The 23,758-nt window shown below is 40.1% G+C and overlaps 1 protein-coding gene across 1 annotated transcript in view; it reads left to right on the forward strand.

Moving 5' to 3' along the window:
* Positions 1–22,629, forward strand: part of LOC144823101 (interferon-induced transmembrane protein 1-like) — a 47,262-nt gene extending 24,633 nt beyond the window's left edge. Inside the window, exon 2 of the mRNA XM_078681279.1 lies at positions 21,046–22,629. Coding sequence (XP_078537405.1) covers positions 21,046–21,258 — 213 coding nt within the window. The 3' untranslated portion in view covers positions 21,259–22,629. The remainder of the gene's footprint in view (positions 1–21,045) is intronic.
* Positions 22,630–23,758: the final 1,129 nt, after the last annotated feature.

The raw sequence follows: 23,758 nt of genomic DNA on the forward strand, positions 1-23,758 counted from the left end.
GACTGCACGTGCTGCACCACTTCAAGCTGCACCCCCGGTCCAGTACAGAAGCGCCAAGGTTCAAGCAGCATTACTGATTTGCGCAGTGGTCAAGGCTGCCATGTGCACTGGAAAGGTATTTGAAATTGTATATTCCTGTGTGAGGGGACAAGTGTCGGCCACAACTGCCCTTTTCCTGCATTAATCTTCGAATCCAAGAAACGAGCCGCTACATACACCGTGAACCTCGCAGCCACGTCACACCACCCGGGCCAAGCTCGGATCTCCGGGCACTTCTCCATGTAGGGCGCTCTTTGGCAATGCACAGGTCCACCGGAAGTTACCTAAGTAGACTCACTCTGAGTAGAGCTGACTTCTGCTTCTCCGTCTGCTTCCGGTGTTTTGAGTAGTGATCCAGCGGCCTATAGAAAATATATCATAAACAACGCTACCCAACTTCATAACCTATAAACAAAATTCTATACTAAATATGGACCCATTTATAAACCTGACATATTTTGGGCCTACTGAATCAGGTGGTCAGATTAAATCTATATACACATTATCTACAAACTATATACATATTTATACATCTGCGGAAAGAATATTGTCATTAGAATAAAACTTGACTATTTAAACGACCACCATTGGCGACGTGATCTAGCTAATAGTAACCTACACTCCTGAATAACCAAGACCAGCTTGTTTGTCAAAAGTAAGATTTTATTTACTAAATTATGGTATATAAGTTGATAGTTTTATAAATGAATTTTATTAGCAATAAAGCAAGCATGATTTTAAAGAAATATGAGAAAATACAATTTAAGCAAGTAAATCAAAATTAAAGTGAATATATAAAGTTTAGCAATTCTAAAACCTAATTCCCTAACTGAGCTAAATAGATAGAAATTAAAGTAAAGTTCTTTGAGGATTCTTACGTGCTCCACGCAAAGTCCGACAGCACATCACCCTCATCGGAAAGTCAGAAAGCAGCAGCCAGCCCATCCCTAGGGGCATGACTTTTTATACCTTTCTACGCTAACTAAACTACGCAAAGGAAAGTTTTCAGAAATCTTCGACGTCCCATTGGCTGAGAGTGACAAGTGACATGTCACCCACTTTCCAAAAGTTCCATTAGATCATGTTTCATAAAGACCATTGTCTCTTCCACGTGAAACCAGGAGCTTCCTGAGTTTGCAACAAATGTTCAATTTTGTTCTCACTACGTCCAAGCAACTTCCGCGGATGCCAAGTTAAGGCTGACAAAATGTTCACTTTCGACCTTGGCCATGTCCGACAGAATGACGATAGCACATTAGTTTTTGCTTTGTGAACGCAGCTTTTGACGAATAATTTATTTCAGAATGGGCGTCTCGTGACTTTTGCAGAATTACAAGTCAGCTCTTTTCTGCGACTCAAGTGACTAGGCCCAAAAGCAGGCAACTTAAGTTTTCTAGTATAAAACAAACACAAGAAAAGTATTAATGTAAGAAATAATGTAGATTCTGTATCCACCCCAAGATTTACTAATTAATTAACCCACCCGATTAATCAAAATGTTACCTAGCCAATGCAAACAAATAAAGCAGCGTTTATATCTACCAGTCTCCGTTATTCCATGAGACTTAAATGCACCTAGAATAGTAGAAATGACATCACACAGACAAGGAAAAGCAAAACAAGCACATGCTTCTTTTAAGTTTGCAGCAGTTAGTAATGACAAAAACGAAAACAATAAATTATTTTATTATTTTGCACGAACAAAAAGATGCAACAATTATGCACGTTTATGAGCACACATGTTAGTCCCCCCATGTGTAAAGTTTAATCTAAGTTGTATTAGCACGACATATCACAAATCATTAATATTATTATTCATGTTATGGAAATGTGACTTCACGAGATTAAACAAAATTTTGTTTTCTATCTCGCTCCATCAACTCCCTCATCTGGTGATTAACAAATCACCACACCAGCACTCAAAATTTTGATAATTTAAATTTCTAAGAAATCGATTCAAATTCATTTGTATCAGTAAACCTAAAAGTCTGTTTCTGCATAATCTTTGGAATTAGCATAACGCTCTCTATGTAACTCCTGTAATTCGATCTCTCTTTCTTCTTCTTTTCTGAGTTTATAGATTCTTTTCTTTTCTTTCAACTGTTTCTTTCTTTTATGTAATAAACAACCTATTTTGGTCAAAATAAAAATGAATACTATTATAATCAAAGGTGCCAGAATCTTGCCAAGAATTGAACTTCCGATATTATGAAACCAGTTTTTAATTGCTTGAAACCTTTTTGAAAGTTTCCCTGAAAAATCATCTTCTTCTAAAGGAATTATCTCTGAATGCATTTGTGTAATATTTTTAATATACATTTCAATATTCTTACTTTCATCAGGTATATATGTACAACAATGTTGTACATGTAAAATGCCACAGACTCCTCCCTCTTTTGCTAGGAGTATGTCTAAAGCAAGGCGGTCTTGTATTACCATAGATCTAATTGCAATAACTTCAACATTCACTAATTGAAATCCATCAGCTGTGTCAGTTGATAATCTATCAACTATAGTGGACAATTTTCTGATTCTCCCTGCATTTAGGGTTATACCAACAAAAGGTATTACAGCTTGAAAAATATCTCCCAGAACTTCAGTAAAAGTTTCTCTTTTAACTCTATTTACATAATTATGAATTTTAAACAATCCTTCTGAATCTCTGTCAACATGAAACACTTTAGGAAAAACAATTCCCACATAACAAGTTCCATACCAGTGGTCTGGAAGGTTGTAGTAGGCTTTGTCACCACAAACAAAATAAATCCCAGGAAAGATAGGATCTTTTCCACCTTTAAATCCCCAACCTCCCAGAATCTGATAAGTATCTTCACAGTTACTTGCACCTACAAAATAATTATCAAAAAGTGTATTATCTCTTCTAATGCAAAGTTTTCCACTAACTGGTTTGTCTATGTGAATTGCAATATTTTCAAGCATTTTGCCATTTAATTTCTCATCCTCTTTTTGCCAGAAAGCTGACTTAGTCTGCTTGACTAATTCATTCCTCTTATAAATTGCTCTTCTCTCCTCAACCATATTCAAAAATTTCTTTCCTTCAGCACTTAATTTACATGTTAGATTATTCTTGTAAGCATACTCGTAAGTGAGTTCATTAGTAACAAGGAAAAATTCTCTCATTTGTTTTGCTTTCTTATGCTTATTTAAAGCATTATCAATCTTAATATTTGCAAAAATTTCATCATAATTTGAATAGTAATATTCTAAACGTCCAGTTTGATAAAATAAACTAGTTAATACACTACATGTTACAGCATAAGTGAGAGGAAGCATATTATATGTTACTCCCTCAGAAACAGAAGCAGGTAACTTAACACAGACGTAACAGTCTTTTGCATCCATTACCTTAACATATTCACTCAATAGTTTTGTGAATGTATTACTTGAAAAATCACCAATTGATTTATCTTGATGAATGTTAGGCTGATGATCAATAACTTTTGTAGACGCACTATGTTTAGTTTGGCTAACCAGAGCTTTGCTTGTTATGTTAACTTTGTGTAATTCTCTATTCATTTCCAAAGGGATAATCACAGCTAGAACTAACCAGAGCAGAACTAAAATGAGCAGACACACCAGAGTCATCTTACAGCATCTTTTAAAAACAGAACACTTTGAAGTGCTCTCCTTAACATAAGGCATTCTTGATTAATTTTAGCCTCAAAAATAAAAATAAATTTTAAAATTCTAAATTTATATACACCCCCCTTTTAAAATATTTTATTTTATTTTTTTTTTTTTTTTTTTTTAAACCCTAAACAAGATTTCTTCGACCTTATGTCATACATAAGTTTTCTTCAACTAAACAGTTTTTCTTCGACCTTATGTCAACTAACAAATTTTCTTCAGCCTTTTGCCAATTTAATATTTCTGTACTTCAATCATTGTCACTAATTTCTTGGATTTCGTTTTCTTCTTCACTACTATCATATATGTCAAAAACAGGTGGAATTACTAAGTAAGTCCACTCAGGAGACTTGTATTTTTGGTTTGGTCTTATTATTCTCTTCCCTTTTCTCGATATCACTTCAATTTTTCTTCCAACTCCAACTTCTTTTCCAGGACTCTTTTGACTACTGATTTCTTCAACTTGTTCTTTTGGCTTTTTGATCAATCTGACTCTCAATCTTCCACCTGGCCAGTAGTCTGCTTTTCTCACGTACTTCTTCTTTGGTTCAGAATTATTTGATTCTGACTTCCAAGTCCTTTTCTTTCTGTTTTCACTTTCACCTTCCACGTCACTTTCTTCAGTTTCGTAGTCTGAAATTTCAATTGACTCAGGAACTTCTCTATTCGGCAATTTCACTCCTTCAGGAACTTCACTTTGTCTTCCATCACTGGTACTCGGTAATTCGTCTTCCTCCTCTTCCTCAATTACCTCCAACTTCCCAGATTTCGGATTTTTGTTCCTTACTTCAGAGTTTGTTCTCTGCCTTTCGATACTCTCCTGGTCTGAAACTTCTTTTTGTTCTGCTTCTTTGTCTTCAATGGAGACAACCGAATCCTCAGTTATCTTTCCTTTTAACAGATTCTCTTCACCTTCAGAATCTATTTCAATTATTTCCAAGTCTTTTCTTGTCAAATTTCCATTCACTGGTACAGTTTCCAGATGTCGACTTTCTTGTCGATCTTCAGAATCTGGAATTATTTCACCTTCTGTTTCGCCTTCTGCCTCAGAATCAGAATCGTCTGTGGTATCACTTTCAACATCAGAACTCTCAGGAGTTGGTACTGGAATAGTATGACTAGGATGAATCCAACGTTTCAATCCTCTGCACTTTACAGCATTAGTAGTGATCAAAATTATCTGCCTAGGTTTCTGCCATCTAGGAGCTAGACAATTCCTTCTCCGATGTACTTTCGTTCTGACCCAATCGCCAGGTCTCAGATCATGTGTCAAAACCTTTTCATCTGATTGAGCTTCAGTTCCCACCTGATTAGACACAGAAGTTACCATATCAGATAACCTTTTACAGTAATCCAAATTTGCACTGTCATTTATGCTCAACAGTTTACCTACAGGTACAAAAGCTTGCCTCATAACTCTTCCCATTAAAATTTCATGGGGACTCAAACCTGTCTTTTTATCTGGTGTACTTCTTAATGACATCAAAACAAGTGGAAGAGCATCAGTCCATTTTATACCTGTTTCAAGACACATTTTTCCAATTCTGTTTTTAATTGTTCCATTTATTTGTTCAACTACTCCTGATGCCTCTGGTCTGTATGCACAGTGTATTTTCTGCTCAATGCTCAAAGCTTCGCAAATTAACTTCATCAGTTTGTTATCAAAATGGCTTCCTCCATCACTCTCAATAGTGACTGGAAAACCGTATCTTGGGATGATTTCTCTGAGCATTAGTTTTGCCACTGTAATTGAATCACAATGTCGTGTAGGGAAAGCCTCTACCCATCTCGAAAATAAGCATACAATTACAAGTACATATTTCAAACAATTGTGTAAGGGCATTTCAATGAAATCCATTTGTAATCTGGTAAAGGGACCACCCTCTCGACCAATTATTCCTGTCCCCACCACTGATTTTCTGTTTGGATTCATTTGTTGGCATGACAAACACCTTTGACAAAAAGATTCAGCAATAGTTCTAAACTTGGTATTGAACCATGTTTCTCTGAAAAGTCTAACCATAGAATCTCTTCCCAGATGTGCTGGACCATGATATAATCTGGCCATGTCAGCAATCAAGCAATTTGGTAAGACTACTCTGCCATCTTTGTAAACCCACACTCCATCTTCTTCACGTGGTCTACAATCTGATCTTAACCATAAGTCTTTTTCTTCATCTTCTGCTTCATTTTGTAAATCTCTAATCTCATGCCATGTTTCTACAACAGTTGTTAGCATTAATGAATTTGAATCAGTTTCTTTACTCCTCTCCCGATTGTATGAATAATTTTTCCTTGCGCAGTATTTAGCTGTTTCATCTGCGAAGGCATTTCCCTTGGAAATATAATCAGTTCCTCTAGTGTGCGCTGCACACTTAACAATGGCGATTTCTTTTGGCAATTGTATTGCTTCAATTAATCTCCTAATGAAAACTGCATTTTTAATTGGTGATCCTGCTGATGTCATGTATCCTCTCTGTGACCAGAGTTGTCCATAATCATGCACAACTCCGTACCCATACTGACTATCAGTAATGATGGTAACTCTTATATCCTTTGATATTTCACATGCACGAATTAAAGCAATCAATTCAGCCACTTGTGCTGAACGAACTCCTTCAAGACATGATGCTTCTTCAACATCTACGACTGTACAAACTGAATATGAAGCTTTTAAGACACCTCCTTCGGATCTTAAGCATGACCCATCTACAAAGTAGACAAAATCCGATTCAGACAAAGGTCTGTCTTTGATGTCTTTTCTTGGTTTAGTGCAGAATTCCATGACATCTAAACATTCATGTTCTGTTTCAATGTCATCAACAATTTCAGAATCAGGCAGTAATGTAGAAGGATTCAGATTTAAACATCTTGAAATCGAAACATTATCTGCTCCCAGTATGATTTTCTCATACTTTGTCAATCTACTACTTGTTAAATGTTGAGTCTTACCTCTTGTCAATAATATTTCAACTGAATGAGGCACAAAAACTTTCACAGGAAATCCCATAATGATTCCTTCACTTTGTTCGAGGCTGATACTTGTAGCTGCAACTGCTTTCAAACAACCTGGTAATGCTTTAGCAATTGGATCAAGAACTGCAGAGAAGTATGCAATAGGTTTCTTTAAATTTCCATGTCTCTGAATTAACACAGATAATGCACATCCTTCTCTCTCACTGCAATACAGTTCGAAATCTTTCTCATAATTTGGCATACCTAAAGCAGGAGCTTGGCATAAGCTCTTTTTCAAGTTCTCAAAAGAATCCATTTCAGCATCATTGAGAATAATTGGATCTTTTACATCTGACTTTGTCAGTCTTTGTAGTGGTTTTGCAATTACTGAAAATCCACTTATCCATTGTCGACAGTAACCAACCATTCCCAAGAACATTCTGACCTGTCTTTGTGTTCTTGGTGGTAACATTGCTTGAATCATTTTTATTCTCTCTATTGTTACTTGTCTTTTTCCCTTTGCAATTCTGTGACCAAGATATTTTACTTCTTGTTTGCAAAACTGTAGTTTTGCAGGGGACACTTTATGTCCTTCTTCTGCAAGCCGATTTAACAGAATTATCGTGTCTGTTACACAATTTTCTCTTGTCTTTGCAGCTATTAACAAATCATCAATATACTGCACTAGCGTAGACCTGCCAGGTAAGTCTAGGTCTTCTAATGATCTTTTTAACAATTCGTTAAAGATTGAAGGACTTTCTGTATAGCCCTGAGGGATTCTTGACCATCCGAGGGTCTTACCTTCGAATCTGAAAGCAAAAATTTCATAACTGTCTGGATGTAAGGGAACAGTAAAGAATGCATTGCAAAGGTCAATGACTGTATACCATTCAGCATCATGTGGAATCTGAAATAAAATTACTGCTGGATTTGGAACCACAGGACAACATGGAACGACTATTTGATTAATCTTTCTCAAATCTTGTACGATTCTAAATGTTCCATTAGACTTTTTAACTCCCATAATTGGTGAATTACAAGAGCTACTCTCCATTTCCTTTAATACACCTTGCTTGATTAATTTTTCAATTATAGGTGTAATACCTTCAATTGTTTCTGTTTTCATTTTATATTGTGGAGTGTTTGGAAATTCTATTCCTTGTTTCAATGTAATTTTTACTGGATCTACGTTTTTCATCAGACCCATCTCATTTCCAGTAAAATCCCATATTTCAGATTTCACTGTTTCTTTGAGTTCTTCAGGTAAATCCTTTTCTTCAAATGCAGGAAACAATTTTGTTTCTTCTGCTTCCATCATCATCATTGTCATTCTGTATAAACCATCTTCCTCCATTGTTTGTAACTCAACTCCATCAGGAGAACAATATATTCTACAATTCATTTTACATAGGATGTCTCTGCCCAATAAATTCACTGGACTACTATTACAAACCACAAATCTGTGTTTATCTCTGTAGTTTCCAATTTCAACTGGTACTGGATCAGTTAAGTCAGTTTTAATTTGTTGATTACTTACTCCGACAACTTGGATGGTATCCCCAGAGAGAGGTAGGTTTTCAATTTCCACTGATCTAACAGTAGAACGGGTAGCACCAGTGTCCACTAGAAAAGTGATGTCTACATCATTAACTTTCCCGTTTACAAAAGGACCAGACTGGTCAACCTCAAGAGTGGCTCCAACAACACACTCTTCCTCCTCTCTCGGGCACCGTCAACAATAATCATCAGAATCGCTGTCTTGACTTTCTGCTAATAAAAATTGTTGTGAAGCATTTTGCATTTGAACCCTTTGTTGCTTTTGCTGTTTTTGTGGTTTTATTACCTGTTCACTTCCCTGAAATCCCACGTTTGGATTATATTTTTGAACTCCCCCACAATTCGGAAAAGGTGGTTGTGGCAATTGGTCTTGACGATTATTCACCTGTTGTTGTTGTTGTTGTTGTAACTGTCGCTGAATATTAAATTCGTTTAACCCCTGTTGTATCTGTAGCTGTCGCTGCAGGTCAACACCATTCTGCATCTGTGGATTCAATAAGGGATTCTTTAAGTTTTTAGGAGGATGAGGACACTCGTCTCTCCAATGTCCAATTTCGCCACAATTAAAACAAGGTAATCTTTGCTTCAACTCCTCAATCTTTGGGCTAAATTTCTTTGGGAAATTATTATTTTTAAACTTTCCTTGTATCTGGTTTGAATTTCCAGTTTGAACGAAATTAGTGTTCTTATTACCCATGCTGGCAATCTGTTGCTCAGCCACTTTTACCTGAGCCCACATGGCTTTCTCCTTCAGCTTCTTCTGTTTTACTTCTATTTCATCGCTACAATACTTTGCTTTTCTTAGAATATCATCTACAGATAGTGATTGCCATCCGACAATACTATTTCTGATCATTTCTCCAATTTCAGGTTTTAGTCCATAAACAAATCTATAGACAAAATGGCTCATGTCTTTTTCATCTAATTTTTCATAACCACTGTATTGTTTAAAGATTAACAGTAGTCTTTCATAAAAAGAATGAACTGATTCTTTTGTTTCCTGTTCTGTCCTTTCTATTTTAACCCAATCGACTTCTTTGGGTGGAATTTTGTTTTTCATCCAAACAATTACTTTTTCATAAAAATCCATTACAAGTGGATTTGGAGCACCTGTTTCTTTGATTCTCTCAGGTTCTGTTTTTGGCCAACTAATCGATATTTTACATTCTGTCCAAAGATCTGATGGAACAACAATATCAAAAAATCCATCTAAATCAATCCACAGAACTTTTGACACTTTGATGAATCTATCGACTTGTCTGTACCACTCAACTGGTTTCTCCCTCAATTTCGGAAAGTCATTTGTGAATAACAGAATGTCCTGTCTCGACCAAGGAACATGAACATATCCTCCACCTGCAATTTCTCTCATTGGAAATTGTTTTGACAATTTTTCCAATCTTTCATCTTCCTTCTTTTTCGTCCATTTTACTCTCCATTTATTCAGTTCTCCTAGCTTTTTGATATAGACGATTAAATCTTTAATATGAACTATTCTTCCCATTGAGTTTAAACTCTCAATGTCACTTTCTGAAAAGTCTAATCTGTAATGCTTTGCAAAATTCTTTTGTTTACTCACATCGATTTCAAGTTCTGCTGCTAGATCCTCTAGTTGATCATATTTATTTTTCGTTTTCCACTGTATGCTTTTGCAAATGAACAGTAGTTCATCATCTCGATAGTAATTTAAACTATCTGGACCAATTGTTCCAATTATTAATTCTTCGATATTCGCTTTTAATTTGGCCACATCAAGTTTTGGTGTGGTTACCCTGACTTCAGGACTCCCTATATCTGATATAGCACCCATTGGTGTTTTTGGAGATAAATCCTCATTAAAGGTTAAATCAGGCATCCTCGATTTAGAAGTGTTTATTTCAGATAAATCTGAATAAAATTTTTCAGCAGCCTTTTGAATTTCTGTATTTAAAGGAATAGTTAATCCAGTTTTGTTTGTTTCCTTTTGGTCAAATACGGGCTGAACAGGACCAATTGTTACTGGAACTGTCACAGCTTCCATGCCTTTTGTCATTCTTTTTATTAATTCTTCTTTTGATCTTAAATATTCATTATAATCAACATCTTCAACATTTCTTGTCTCTCTTGTATAATCTTTTGGAGGTTCTCTTGCTCTTGGAGTCATTGTAAAATGTCTACCTTCATTTCGAGCATTCTCGAATTCTGGTCTTCTAGGAGTTTCAATGATTTCACAATTATTAGGATAAAGTTTAGGAGCTTCATTAATTGGAGGTGCACTCGGTGAAGTTTCAGTAGAAACCACCGGAGTAGACCATGATCTAGGAGGTCTCAGAGGCTGATTCTTTCTAGCAGTTGTATATATTTCTTCCATAACTGCATCCTCAGATTCACTTTCCATAGATTTCCCTGTAGGAGTACCCATTACCATTTCATGAATTAAATACAATCCTTCACTCATGTTTCCCTGTCTCCACATTCGCAATCTATCTTCATGAGTTTCTCTTCTCCAAGGTGGATTTTTAGAAGGTCTTTTAATTCCACTAGCTTCTCTTTGTAATTGATACATCTCGTCTTCCCACTCAACTAAAGCTTCAAATTGAGTTGGTCTCGGTTTCGGAACAAGAGCATTCATTTTCTCTCGTAAATTTCTTAAAACTTTTACATTAAATGAACCATCATCAGGCCAAGTTAAAACACCGTCGTTTTTAGTATAGCGTTTCCAACTATCGAACCATAAGACAGTATGATATCCATATTCACCTTCCATATACGCTGCAGGTGTTTTATACTTATGAAGTAGTTTACCACCTCGCGTTTCGATTTTCTTGTCAGGTGAAAATAAATTCTTAAACTTCTGAAATAATGTTGGCTTTTTCTCAACATGTTTAAAATGATAACTCATTTTTAAGAGTTAAATCTAATTCACAAAATCGTTCGTAAAATGTTTCCGGGATGTTCCGTAAAACAACCAATCCGTGCGCGAAACACACTAACAAGCCAATGACAGTTGAGCTACGTCACTTTTCTGCTCAACCAACAATCAGAATATAGCTTGTGACGTAGGTCACCCAATCCCAGCGCGGCTCTGTGACGTACACAGCAGCTGCGGTTTCTCGTTTCTCACTCCTGGCGCTTACCCCTCCTTCACAAAATCTTTTCACAGCGCCATTTTAAGAACACTTTTCAGTGTAAATTAATTCTTAACGATGACTATAAGGACAACATCTGTTCGTTTCACTATTTAGGATAGTTTACATACATTCAAGTATCCACACTTCGGAATAGACGGCGCTATTCACACTAAGGATAATATTCAATTGTCAGTAGAGTAACCCTTACCCCACCCTTCTAACACGTATAATTATGAACTCGCTTTGCTCTGAACCCACCGCGAAGTGAAAGTTCTAAGAGTTCCACTTGAACATAAAATACAATTCAAACTCGCACTTTCACACTGAAATTTCCCTAATTTTCAAACACACATGAAATCCGTACAGGACTCTCACCTGTTTATAGAGATCATGCACCGTTAGCAAAATAACGACGTTATCCGTACAGGGCTCTCACCTGTTTATAGATATGAAACATGTACCCGTACAGGACTCTAACCTGTTTATAGATAATCATGCACCGACGCTAATTTACCCTTCACTCAAGCTCGGATATAACTAATACTCTCATCACAGTGAGTTTTATGGAAGGCGCTTTGTCCCTATTCTCATGCTGCTTTAATTTCTTAGAAAACCTTCACTTTACAAGATTCAGACCTAGCCCTAAAACTGTGCTGCTCGGCGACAACACTATGGTACACGGCGATACCTCTTGTGATACTCGGCGATATCACTACAAACAGAACAGATGGCTTGCGTGACTAATTTCTCGCCACACAATCTATACCGGTATAGCTTACAGATAGCACGAAAAACGAACTTAACATGTGTTAAAACATCGATCCTATTTCCATACCATAACACTTTAGTAACCCTTAGCAACCAACATATTACCTTGGTAACCCTTAGCAACCATCAATTTCTGCTACCAGAGAATTGATCCAGCGGCCTATAGAAAATATATCATAAACAACGCTACCCAACTTCATAACCTATAAACAAAATTCTATACTAAATATGGACCCATTTATAAACCTGACATATTTTGGGCCTACTGAATCAGGTGGTCAGATTAAATCTATATACACATTATCTACAAACTATATACATATTTATACATCTGCGGAAAGAATATTGTCATTAGAATAAAACTTGACTATTTAAACGACCACCATTGGCGACGTGATCTAGCTAATAGTAACCTACACTCCTGAATAACCAAGACCAGCTTGTTTGTCAAAAGTAAGATTTTATTTACTAAATTATGGTATATAAGTTGATAGTTTTATAAATGAATTTTATTAGCAATAAAGCAAGCATGATTTTAAAGAAATATGAGAAAATACAATTTAAGCAAGTAAATCAAAATTAAAGTGAATATATAAAGTTTAGCAATTCTAAAACCTAATTCCCTAACTGAGCTAAATAGATAGAAATTAAAGTAAAGTTCTTTGAGGATTCTTACGTGCTCCACGCAAAGTCCGACAGCACATCACCCTCATCGGAAAGTCAGAAAGCAGCAGCCAGCCCATCCCTAGGGGCATGACTTTTTATACCTTTCTACGCTAACTAAACTACGCAAAGGAAAGTTTTCAGAAATCTTCGACGTCCCATTGGCTGAGAGTGACAAGTGACATGTCACCCACTTTCCAAAAGTTCCATTAGATCATGTTTCATAAAGACCATTGTCTCTTCCACGTGAAACCAGGAGCTTCCTGAGTTTGCAACAAATGTTCAATTTTGTTCTCACTACGTCCAAGCAACTTCCGCGGATGCCAAGTTAAGGCTGACAAAATGTTCACTTTCGACCTTGGCCATGTCCGACAGAATGACGATAGCAGATTAGTTTTTGCTTTGTGAACGCAGCTTTTGACGAATAATTTATTTCAGAATGGGCGTCTCGTGACTTTTGCAGAATTACAAGTCAGCTCTTTTCTGCGACTCAAGTGACTAGGCCCAAAAGCAGGCAACTTAAGTTTTCTAGTATAAAACAAACACAAGAAAAGTATTAATGTAAGAAATAATGTAGATTCTGTATCCACCCCAAGATTTACTAATTAACCCACCCGATTAATCAAAATGTTACCTAGCCAATGCAAACAAATAAAGCAGCGTTTATATCTACCAGTCTCCGTTATTCCATGAGACTTAAATGCACCTAGAATAGTAGAAATGACATCACACAGACAAGGAAAAGCAAAACAAGCACATGCTTCTTTTAAGTTTGCAGCAGTTAGTAATGACAAAAACGAAAACAATAAATTATTTTATTATTTTGCACGAACAAAAAGATGCAACAATTATGCACGTTTATGAGCACACATGTTAGTCCCCCCATGTGTAAAGTTTAATCTAAGTTGTATTAGCACGACATATCACAAATCATTAATATTATTATTCATGTTATGGAAATGTGACTTCACGAGATTAAACAAAATTTTGTTTTCTATCTCGCTCCATCAGTAGGTGCACCACGCACGGAGTTTCCACCAGCTTAACACGTCGACTTGTTCCGCAGTTCCCTAAGCCTTTGCTGAGAGATGCAACTGTGATGCTCGTGCACATCCAGCCCAGAGGGACCACCTGCGTCTGTTAGTAACAAAATGGAAAATGGACGTGAAAGAAACAACAAAATAATGCTCAATATGCAACTCCAATCGGAAATATTGTTGATGCAGGCGCTGCTTAATTTGCGCCGGTGTCTGCCGGTAGATCCCACCAGCATTTTTTTGGGCACCGACACTGATTTTTCCTCATCAAGAGATAAAGCAGTGCTCGGTAAGAGTGAGATAAAAGGGCAGCAAGTGTCTGGCCGTGGACTGGAAGAGGACTGAGGTGAAGTCAAGACTACGCAGTCTTGCTGTTTGGCGCCCCTGTTACTAATAGCAGGCAGTGGAGAAATTTGAGCTCCGGCACCCAATCTTTTACAAATTGAGCACTAGGTGCAGGGGATTTCAGCTAGGTTTAGGCATACTTTTATAATTCAAATAGTAGTTTTTGGGGCCCCTTCGATCTAACTTCTTTAAACTGTTGTCGTTTCACGTCATAAAGCAACCTAGAATGTGTTGGTGTGTTGACTAGTCTCCTGTGTGGAACAGGACTGTGCAGTGGTGGTGGTGGTTTTATTGCAGTGCATGGTTAGGTCACTGGGGGCGCGCAGTAGGGTGCTGTTTATTTTATTTATTTATATATTTATTTTATTTAATGCATTTATATAGCATGGACTCTACCCAAGGTGTCAGAGCACTGTACAGTAGAACCAGTTCCGTTACATGAGAGAACTGTTGCAGGAATGGAACAAACAAAAATAGCAGGCCATAGAGTCGAAGCAACGCAGGCAAAAGGCACACATTACACAATCTCAAGCACAGCATGAACACACTGTACAAGCAAAAGTAAGAAAAAATATGACACATTTTACAATGACTAAAGAACTTCCTGGCGAACAATAGCAGGCCATAGAATCAAAACAACGCAGGCAAAAGGAACACAATTTCAAACGCAGCAAGCACAGGATGTACAAGCAAAAATATAAACATATGTGACAAATTTACAATGACTAAAGAACTTCCTGGCGGGGTCTGAGAAGGAGGGAATTAGTTCTGACCCTTCTGGTGTCCCTTCTGGGGTCTTTCTGCACCCATCACTTCTTTGCTCCGTCCTGGTGCAGACACTGGTGCCAATGCACAGCCAAAGGCGGGACTTGACTTGACGCGTAACCTTTCTCATGTTATGTTCTTTCACGTGTCGGTGGATCAGTCCCCCCATGGTGTTTATGCCTTTAAGTTGTCCACTTCATCAAAAAGAGAGGATTCTAAACAATCTCTGCCCGCAGACTGTCTGCATGCACAGGCAGGATGTTTAGAAGGAGGCCATTAAAATTTGGCAAATTCCCAAATCTGCTTCGACTGCTTGCAATAAGATCACAAATTCAAAGCTCTGGCTGATGCAAGCCAGTGTGTTTTGCCTCACCCGGATCTCAGTCCTGTCTGTCAGAGGCTCTTGGCAGAGAAAATGGCCCATACCCTCCCCTGCACATCCTGGCAAAGAGGCTTCATAAACAGACATGCCTGAACGGAAACTGATCTGTGTTTCTGATTAGATGAGTTGTGTGCGCCACTGCCCGCTGGGGAACTACGTTTTCCCGTTTACCTTTAGCACTCTATGGGAGTTAATGTTTTCTTCCTCTCTCTCCTGTGTTCTGCCCCCCTCAAATCCCTGCCCAGCACGCCCTGTATCGCTCTCTTCCTTTGTCTCCCCAGCTCGTCTGTTGGTGCCCCACATTCCTGCCCCTCGTCTTTGTTGTGTATATCCCGCTTCCCTCCCTGTTCACTGTTGCTTCCCTATCCACTTCTCGGTTGCTCTTCTGACCCTCCCCTTTTTCTTTTCGTTTTTCTTTGGGGAGGGCCCAGCAGCTGCACTTAGTTTCCAATCCGCCATCTTTGAACAGTAAATTAAAAGTAGAAAAAAATGCCTCCTCAGCGTCGTGGTGCGTGCATGTTCATACATGCACACATGTATGTTATCATGCTGTTTGGTGTCAGCAGCAAGCATTGGTGAAGCTGAAAGGTCAGCTGACGCCTTTCATACTTGAGACCTCGTGGCTCTGCCTTACTTGTTTATTTTACTTTCCCTTACTTTTCTTAGTATGCTTGGAGGTTGATGCACAGAAATGGCTACTCACACTGATTGAGACTAAACTGGCCTTTACTTTCACTTGTTTGTGGGGCTAAGGAGCCCCAAGGTGTGGAGGTTTCAGCTGGCTTTTGGGGTTCTGGCTGACCGTCTTAACAGCATCCCTTGATAACTCATTGACTACCACAGAGCCTGCTGGCCACCCGCTTCAACCTGGACTAGACCAGGATGTTGCCTAATGGCCAGAGCTGCCGAATTTGGAGCTCAGAAGCCAGGTCAGAGTCTCTGCATCAGCTCCACATCCTGTCATTGTGGGAAACTCACTTAATCTCCCTGTGTTCCCGGACAAGCCACCAACCCAGTTCCACCTGGATCTGAGGGGAGCGAGGAATCGGAGACGATAGGGTTAGACAAATGGGTGACCAATGCGCCAGGATGTGAACCTTTAATCTGTGCAAATGAAAGCGAGCCCGGGGAACCAGAAACACTGTTGCAGCCGAACCCCCCCTGAACTGAAGCCAATGCTCCACCACCTGGGCGGACCTGGTCTAAAGACCCAGAATGTGGGACCGGATCCTCACCATCCGTACTTCAGGTAAAGTGACCACACCCTCACCGGTATGAAACCTGCCCCAATGAAGAGACTGTCTTAGGCCGGAACAAGGCAGTACTTGTCTGGATTGAAAAGAAAACCATGTCCCTTCAAAATGGCCAGTAAAACCCTCATGTGCTTGTGAGCCAAAGGGCTTGTGGGAGCGTAAACCAACCAATAGTCTAGGTAAGGATGATGGAAGATCCCCTGACAGTGACCCCCTGCCACCAAAGGGGCCAACCGCTTCTTCAAGACCCTCGGGGGTGGGGGGGATTTCAGACCAAATGGCAATACAGCAAACTGAAAGTGGCTGTCCCCTATCGCAAACCATGGAAACCCCTAAACCAGAACTATGGGAACATGGAGGTAGGCGACTTGAAGGTCTGTGGAAGTCGTAAATCCGACCAAGGGAATTATGGACTGTAAGATCACTATCTTAAATGGTCCTGACACATCCATTCACTCTCTTCAGATCCAGAGCTGGCCTGGAACCACCGTAAACCATCTGAACTAGAAAAAGAATCGAATAGCAACCCATTCCCTGCTCCTCTACGGGAACCAGAACAATTGCCCTTTTCAGTAGAAGAGCCTGAACCCCTTGCAGAATAGTCTGCCTCTTCTCTGGGTCCCTCTGATAGTAGTACTGATGGTGAGAAGAATAAGCCTTCCCTTTGTACAGCAGACCGTGCTTACGATTCTTGAATGCCTTGGTAATCATGCTGTCAATCGATCCCCAAACAGCAATTTACCCTCAAAAAGAACCTTTAGGAGAGAAGACTTCTCTGAATATTTCTCCACAAATTTCCCAGTAGAGGTGGAAGGGCAGTAAGTCTCTGAAGCCGAGGAGTCTCCAGTGGAGGAAGCCACCGAACCCAAATCAGGACGGGAGCCCCTGCGCCTGAGCTTAGCTCTGTCATCCAAAGCTCTGTCCACATCAGCCTCAATCATTGCCTGAGCCTCAGATGCTGATAGCAAAGCAGAAGGATCCGCAGGGCCCCTGTTTGTTTGTAATGAAGGGAAGCGAGGGAGGGGATGGTGAGGTAATGTGTCCTTGTGTAATGTAGATGGTGCTCATGTAAAGCCCTCCAATACCTTCGACTAGGTTTGCGCTATACAAAACTGCAAAAAAAATACCAGCTGTGATGCTGCAGAGTTCCAACATTTTTAACAGTGTTCATTCCTTCTGGTTCTGGAAGTTTCCATTACAGTGGATTCTTCAGAATATTGGTGGGTGCTGAGCTGTACACATTAAAGTTGAACGATTGTGGTCACTCAAGAACATAAACAATCACTTCCACGTTCTGGACTTGAAGGTAATATTCCTAGCAAGAGTGTGTTGCGAAAAGATGGCAATGATTTGGCTCAAGTAGCAGCCCAGGAGATAGACTTGTCTCTACTCTTCACTGTTGTACTAGGAAAGTTACTCCTTCCAGTTGTAATAGGAAGTACGAAAAGGGTTTGGTCTCAGTTTTAGAATTCTCAAGTTAAGCCACGCAGTTTCACCAACGGGCGATAAGTGTTGAAATCTTCAAATTTTTTAGACTTGGATACATGCAAAGTGGATTTGTTCTCTTCTCTAGACATGGCGAAGTGTACCTGGTTTGTGTCTTTGGTATGGAAGCTAGTCATTCATCCCTCCTAAACAATACGCTTCAGGAATCCCTAGGGCACACTTGACCCCCAGTCCACTCAGTGCCAATGTGGGAGTAGGGATAAGAAGCAGTGACTCTGTTGCCCTCAGTGGCCCAATCAGCTCTTTGTGAACAGTTGGTCTAGTCCGCGGTCTCCTTTGAGATCTCCCAGACCGAGCGTGTGCCTTCTGTCTTAGTCAGGCGTAGTGCGACTCAGGAAATCTTTATGATCTCTTGTTTAACAAGCATTTGCAATGCAGTAGGTCTCACATTTGAGAGAGTTTAAGCTATTGGCATTGTAAACAACAATGCCTTTTATTTATCTGTTTTGATAATTAAAACATAAATAAAAGGCATTGTCATTTACAATGCCATTAGCTCATTCTCTTGTAAGTGCGAGACCTATTTCACTTCAAAGAAGCGGCCACCATTGTCCCGGGCTGCTTGGAAAGTGAAAACGTGCATGGTGTGCTGATGGTTGCAGGAAAGCATGTTGTGCCTTCAGTAGGATAAAATCGTTAAAGAAAATAATGCTTACAGACTAAATAAGACCTACTGTGTAACAGAAGTAAAAGGGACAGTACCCAAGGGAGGTTACTAATGAAGACCAGGCAGTACTAAGGAAGGACTAAGAAGCCTATTAACGAATCAGAAGGCAGCATTTACAAAGGACAGTGACAAGCCATTGGAAAATATTGGCGGGGCTTCAAGTACTTACTCAACTACAGCATGCCCCGTAGAGCGGCGCATGTGCTGCCCAGGCTTGACTAAAAATCCTCTTCTGTGGCTGCAAGGACTTTAACCCCTGGTTCTATGAACCATTAGAAAGAAAATAGAGCTTTTGACGTGGGGGCTGATCTGGCGAATGAGACCTTCTGTCACCTGGTGAGTAGACTCCTGCGTTTTGGAATGCTGTAAAGTTGAAGGTGCTGCTTCTCTTTGGTGTAGTTATGCTTCTTCAGTAAAACAAAGGAACCATTGGGGACATTCTAGCATCGCATTCCTTTGGATATCTTCTGAAGGGAAGCCACTGCAGCTACCTTAGGCACTCAAGCGCAAACTATGTGATATAAGCGCTGACCGGATGCACACCTCGGATTGGCTTTGTTTAAGAATTTTTTTTTCTAGGTCTAGTGTTCTATTTGTTCCTAACTCATCTACTTTTTGATGACTGCTTTTAATGTGTGCATCACTGAAGAAAGGATGACTGGGTGTTGTTCGTCATCCCTTTATGTGTACTTATCTGTACATTCGACCTGGAGGGAAAGACAAAGAATTCAAAGGTTTTGGGAAGCTAATGGGCACATGTGAATCAGGACCCTGACATTGGAGTCCGCCTCCCTCAGGTTCTGCGTGTGTTCTCTATGTGCCTAGGCATCCACATATAAGTATTTTACTCTTTGCAAAAAGTGCGTGGCACATTTACTCTGTTGTTTCAGTTCAGTTAAAAAATATAATTTATTTGGACCATTTGGTCTTTAAACCACAGCTCATACATTAGCATTTAAAAGAGTCTACACATTAAAAAGTCGTATTCTTAAGCAATAAAAATCAAAGCGAATCAACAAGTCACTTTGGTGAAAAGTCACAATATCCATGGTTCAAGTATGTACCCTCCTGCCCGTCGATAAAAGATTCCTAGATTTAAATGATCATGCCCAAGGTACATGTTGTAGGCTCCACACGCCCACCTATCTTTGTACACAATAACAGTCCTGCACACCAGTGCAATAGTGTCAGGGTTTGCTTTTAATCCACTTTAGTGCATCGTACCAGTATTTCCAGTTCCATGTCCTACTGCCAGAGTGGTCTTTTCCTAGAATCCTCATCCTAGTGCATAAGTGGCAAGATCTAGAGCCTGTTCCCTGCTGTTAGGGCCCACACACCATCCCACAGTCATGTTGTGTTAGGATCTACATCCTCCCTGCTAGTTACAAGATGAACACCAAGGATACACACCCCTTTCCCACTCGTGCTCCTAGTCACATCTTCGAGTATATGATGTACAGCTTTCTAGTGCTCAGTTATAATCTTTATTTATTTGTCAGATGAATCCACATACAGCACACTTGCAACTGAAACCATATCCCCACTGTATTATCTATAAAAGTCTTTGACTTCTTCCATGATTTAAGCGCCTGCTGGACTAGTGCCAGGATCAAGACTTCCATGCACCAGTGATAAACAATGTGAACAGAAGTGTTGCATAGCTAGTGTCCTATCCCTAGGCAGCACTATTGTGGTCTCCATCCAGAGAGCTAGTATCCTATCCCTGAGCAGCGCTATTGTGGTCTCCATCCAGAGAGCAAGTATACTATCACTGAGCAGCATTGCTATGATCGCCTGCCAGAGAGCTAGTATCCTATCCCTGAGCAGCACTGTTGTGATCCCCATCCAGAGAGCTAGTATCCTATCCCTGAGCAGCACTGCTGAGGTCCCCATCCAGAGCTAGTATCCTATCCCTGAGCAGTGCTGCTGGCATCCCCATCCAGAGAGCTAGTATACTATCCCAGAGCAGCACTGCTGGGATCCTCATCCAGAGAGCTAGTATCCTATCCCTGAGCAGTGCTGCTGGCATCCTCATCCAGAGAGCTAGTATCCTATCCCTGAGCAGTGCTGCTGGCATCCCCATCCAGAGAGCTAGTATCCTGTCCCTGAGCAGCACAGTTGGGATCCCCATCCAGAGAGCTAGTATCCTATCCCTGAGCAGCACTGTTGGGATCCCCATCCGGAGAGCTAGTATCCTATCCCCAAGCAGCATTGCTGGGATCCCCATCCTCTTAATGTCCACTCCAGTGCACTTATGCCTGGCTGAGCATCCACCGGCCTGTTTATTGCCAGTGTTCTTGATTTACTTTGTTTTTTATTTGCGGCTCTAACTGCTTTCCTCTTTTCCCAGGCACGGGATCGAAAGGTTGTGGGGGACATGAATGGTGCCCAGAGTTACGGCTCGACTGCGAAGTGCTTGAACATTGCAGCCCTTGTGCTTACCCTGCTCCTCTTCATTCTCATCATCGTTCTCATCGCCACTGGTGTGATTGCTCTTACACAAATGGTCCGTCAACTAATGGACCAAGGAAATCCGAACCTCTTCTATGGACATGGGAAATAATGTGACAAAAAGTAATGGTGTCCAGCACTGTGAATCCACTACTTGGGTGTCTACACCTTCTCTAGTCTTCTGACTTTCCTTGCAGCTGGATACCATGTCTGCAATGTCCGTCCCACATCCTTCACCAGAAGACTCTGATTTCCTCTGCCTGTTCTGTTTGTGACTGCCCCAATGCACTGCTCATGTGGTTGCTGAGTGTAGCTTTTTTTGTATTCTTTGCTGGGGCTGTTTGATTTGTCCCACACATGGTGCAAGTGTTCTGGGGCCCTGTGATTTCTCCCAAACATATCTTGAGTGATCTGTGATCCTCCCCCCGCCCTCCTTTCTGTACTTGGCACAGTACATCTTCTCCTCCAACTCCTTTAAGTGCTCTTATTTGTGTGTGTGTTTTTTGTTAATATTGTATTTCTCCAAAGTTTTACTTTTTTGCTCAGATCTCCAGATTCCTGTAATTTCCCCTCGCTTTTCTCTAATGCAGTTATGTGTCCGTAAATCTGTACTACTCGGGCCTAATTGCACTCCTCTTTTCAGGTAGAAACCCTTTGCCGGATTTGTTTTCTGTCCCAAATTGCGTGCCTACACTTACATGAGCACGGAACCCCAGGCCTTGAGTGCTGAAGTGCGCATCATGTAAGAGCTGTCTCCGAATTATGCACTCTGGGTGTAGAGGGGCAGGTGGGGCTAACCCAGGTTGATGCTTTTCTCATCAAAGCTCTAACAAAATGTGTTGTGGTGGAATCTAGCAATGAACCGTTGCAGAGGCGTCCAGACTATAGGGTGTAACTCCTCCAAGTGCTGGGGCAGACCGGCAGTACTTTCTGTTGCCCTGTGATTGGGCAACTGCTCTTTTGTATGCACAGCTCAACACACCATGGAAGGGAAGGAGTCTGCATAGGTATTGGAGGATGATGATGTCAAGGGGGAGGTTAAAACCTGCTTTAACAAATCCACAGTCTGCTAAAAGTTTTGCCAAAGTACTATTGGACCAGCCTTCTATCCATATGTAAGTTCCTATTTGCCGTTCTGTTAGTTCCTGTTTGTCGTTCTGTTAGTTCCTGTTTGTCGTTCTGTTAGTTCCTGTTTGTCGTTCCATCGAAGCAGTAATTAAGGGTGCTTGGAGCGGTGTTTAGGGGCATCTGAGAATAGTATGTTCTGTCTGTCTGTCCTGACCTGAGTTTGCTGGACCCAGAATATGTCATGTTAATTGTAGTTATTCTCATAGCTTTGTTGTCATTTTTGGCTGTCCTGAGCATTGGAGAGAAATCACTCCATGTTTAGACTATAATCTTGTTCTTAAGATTAACACATGTTAAAGAAAGATTTTGCTGTATAAGGTGTTTTTTGACACAAATAAATATATCTACATTCCCATCATGTGTTCCTATTGTGTTTGTGGCCGTTCTTGCTTGTGACTGTCTGATCATCATTCCGTGACCAGAGCAGTTTTATTTTTGTTCGTCTTTCTACAGCAACAAAGATGTCCCTATCACCACAGCAAGTGGCTTTATTGCGGAAAGTTCCGTAGCAAAATGCCTGTGCATTTGTCAGAATAGAACACTGTGATGGCTGACCTGCTGCATTTGCGTATACACCTGTTTATTTGGGGGTCACTTATGCTTACGCAGGAATGCACATTTTGATTCAGTGCTTAAGTTTAGTGTGAGTTTCAACTAAAGTCTTACTGGAAGTTTATTTATTTATTTATTTATAACAGTTTTCTATAGCGCAAACTAGACCCTTGGATATCAGAGCGCTTAACATCACATGGTATATAGTAAGAACAGCATTGTGAATAACACACACATAGGTAACCTGTAACAATATAGTATATATCGGAAAGAACATATAAAGGGCAGATGCAGGACTGCCATCAGTGTCTTCTTGCTGTGGGTCATGATCTATATGATTCCCAGTATGTTATCCAAATGACCCTCACTGTTGAGTCGCCAATGGCAAATTGCCTACCTACTGGAGGAATTTGTTCATGAGAAACGTCCTAGTTTCCTTCTTGAATGTTGCAGTGTTCGAGATCTTTCTGATGTTCGCAGGAAGGGAGTTCCATATTCTAGGGGCTGCATCAGAGAATGATCTCTCCTAAGTTTTTTTCTTCCTGAAGATAGGTGGTCTCAGCATCAGCAGATTGGCACTCCGGACAGGTCTGTTTTCTCCTGCCATTTTTATTTTCTGGGCAAGATATCTGGGTATGTTGTGATGAATCGCTTTATGGGCGATACATGCCATTTTTTGTTATATTCTATCATCGTAGGGTAGCCAGTTTAGAGCTTTCAGGTGAGGGGAGATGTGGTCAAATTTCCTCGATCCTGTGATAAGTCTAGCCGCTGCGTTGAGGCATGCTTTTAAGGGAGCTGTGGAGATTTTTGGAAGGCCTGCAAGTGTTGTGCATCCATATTCAATTCTTGAGATCACCAGTGATTGCACAGCTAGTTTTAGGTTGTTCTCTGATATAAATGACTTCATTTTTCTTAAGTAGTTCAGATGA

This window comes from Lissotriton helveticus, chromosome 3_1 (assembly GCF_964261635.1).
Source record: "Lissotriton helveticus chromosome 3_1, aLisHel1.1, whole genome shotgun sequence".
In the NCBI taxonomy this organism is placed as follows: domain Eukaryota; kingdom Metazoa; phylum Chordata; class Amphibia; order Caudata; family Salamandridae; genus Lissotriton; species Lissotriton helveticus.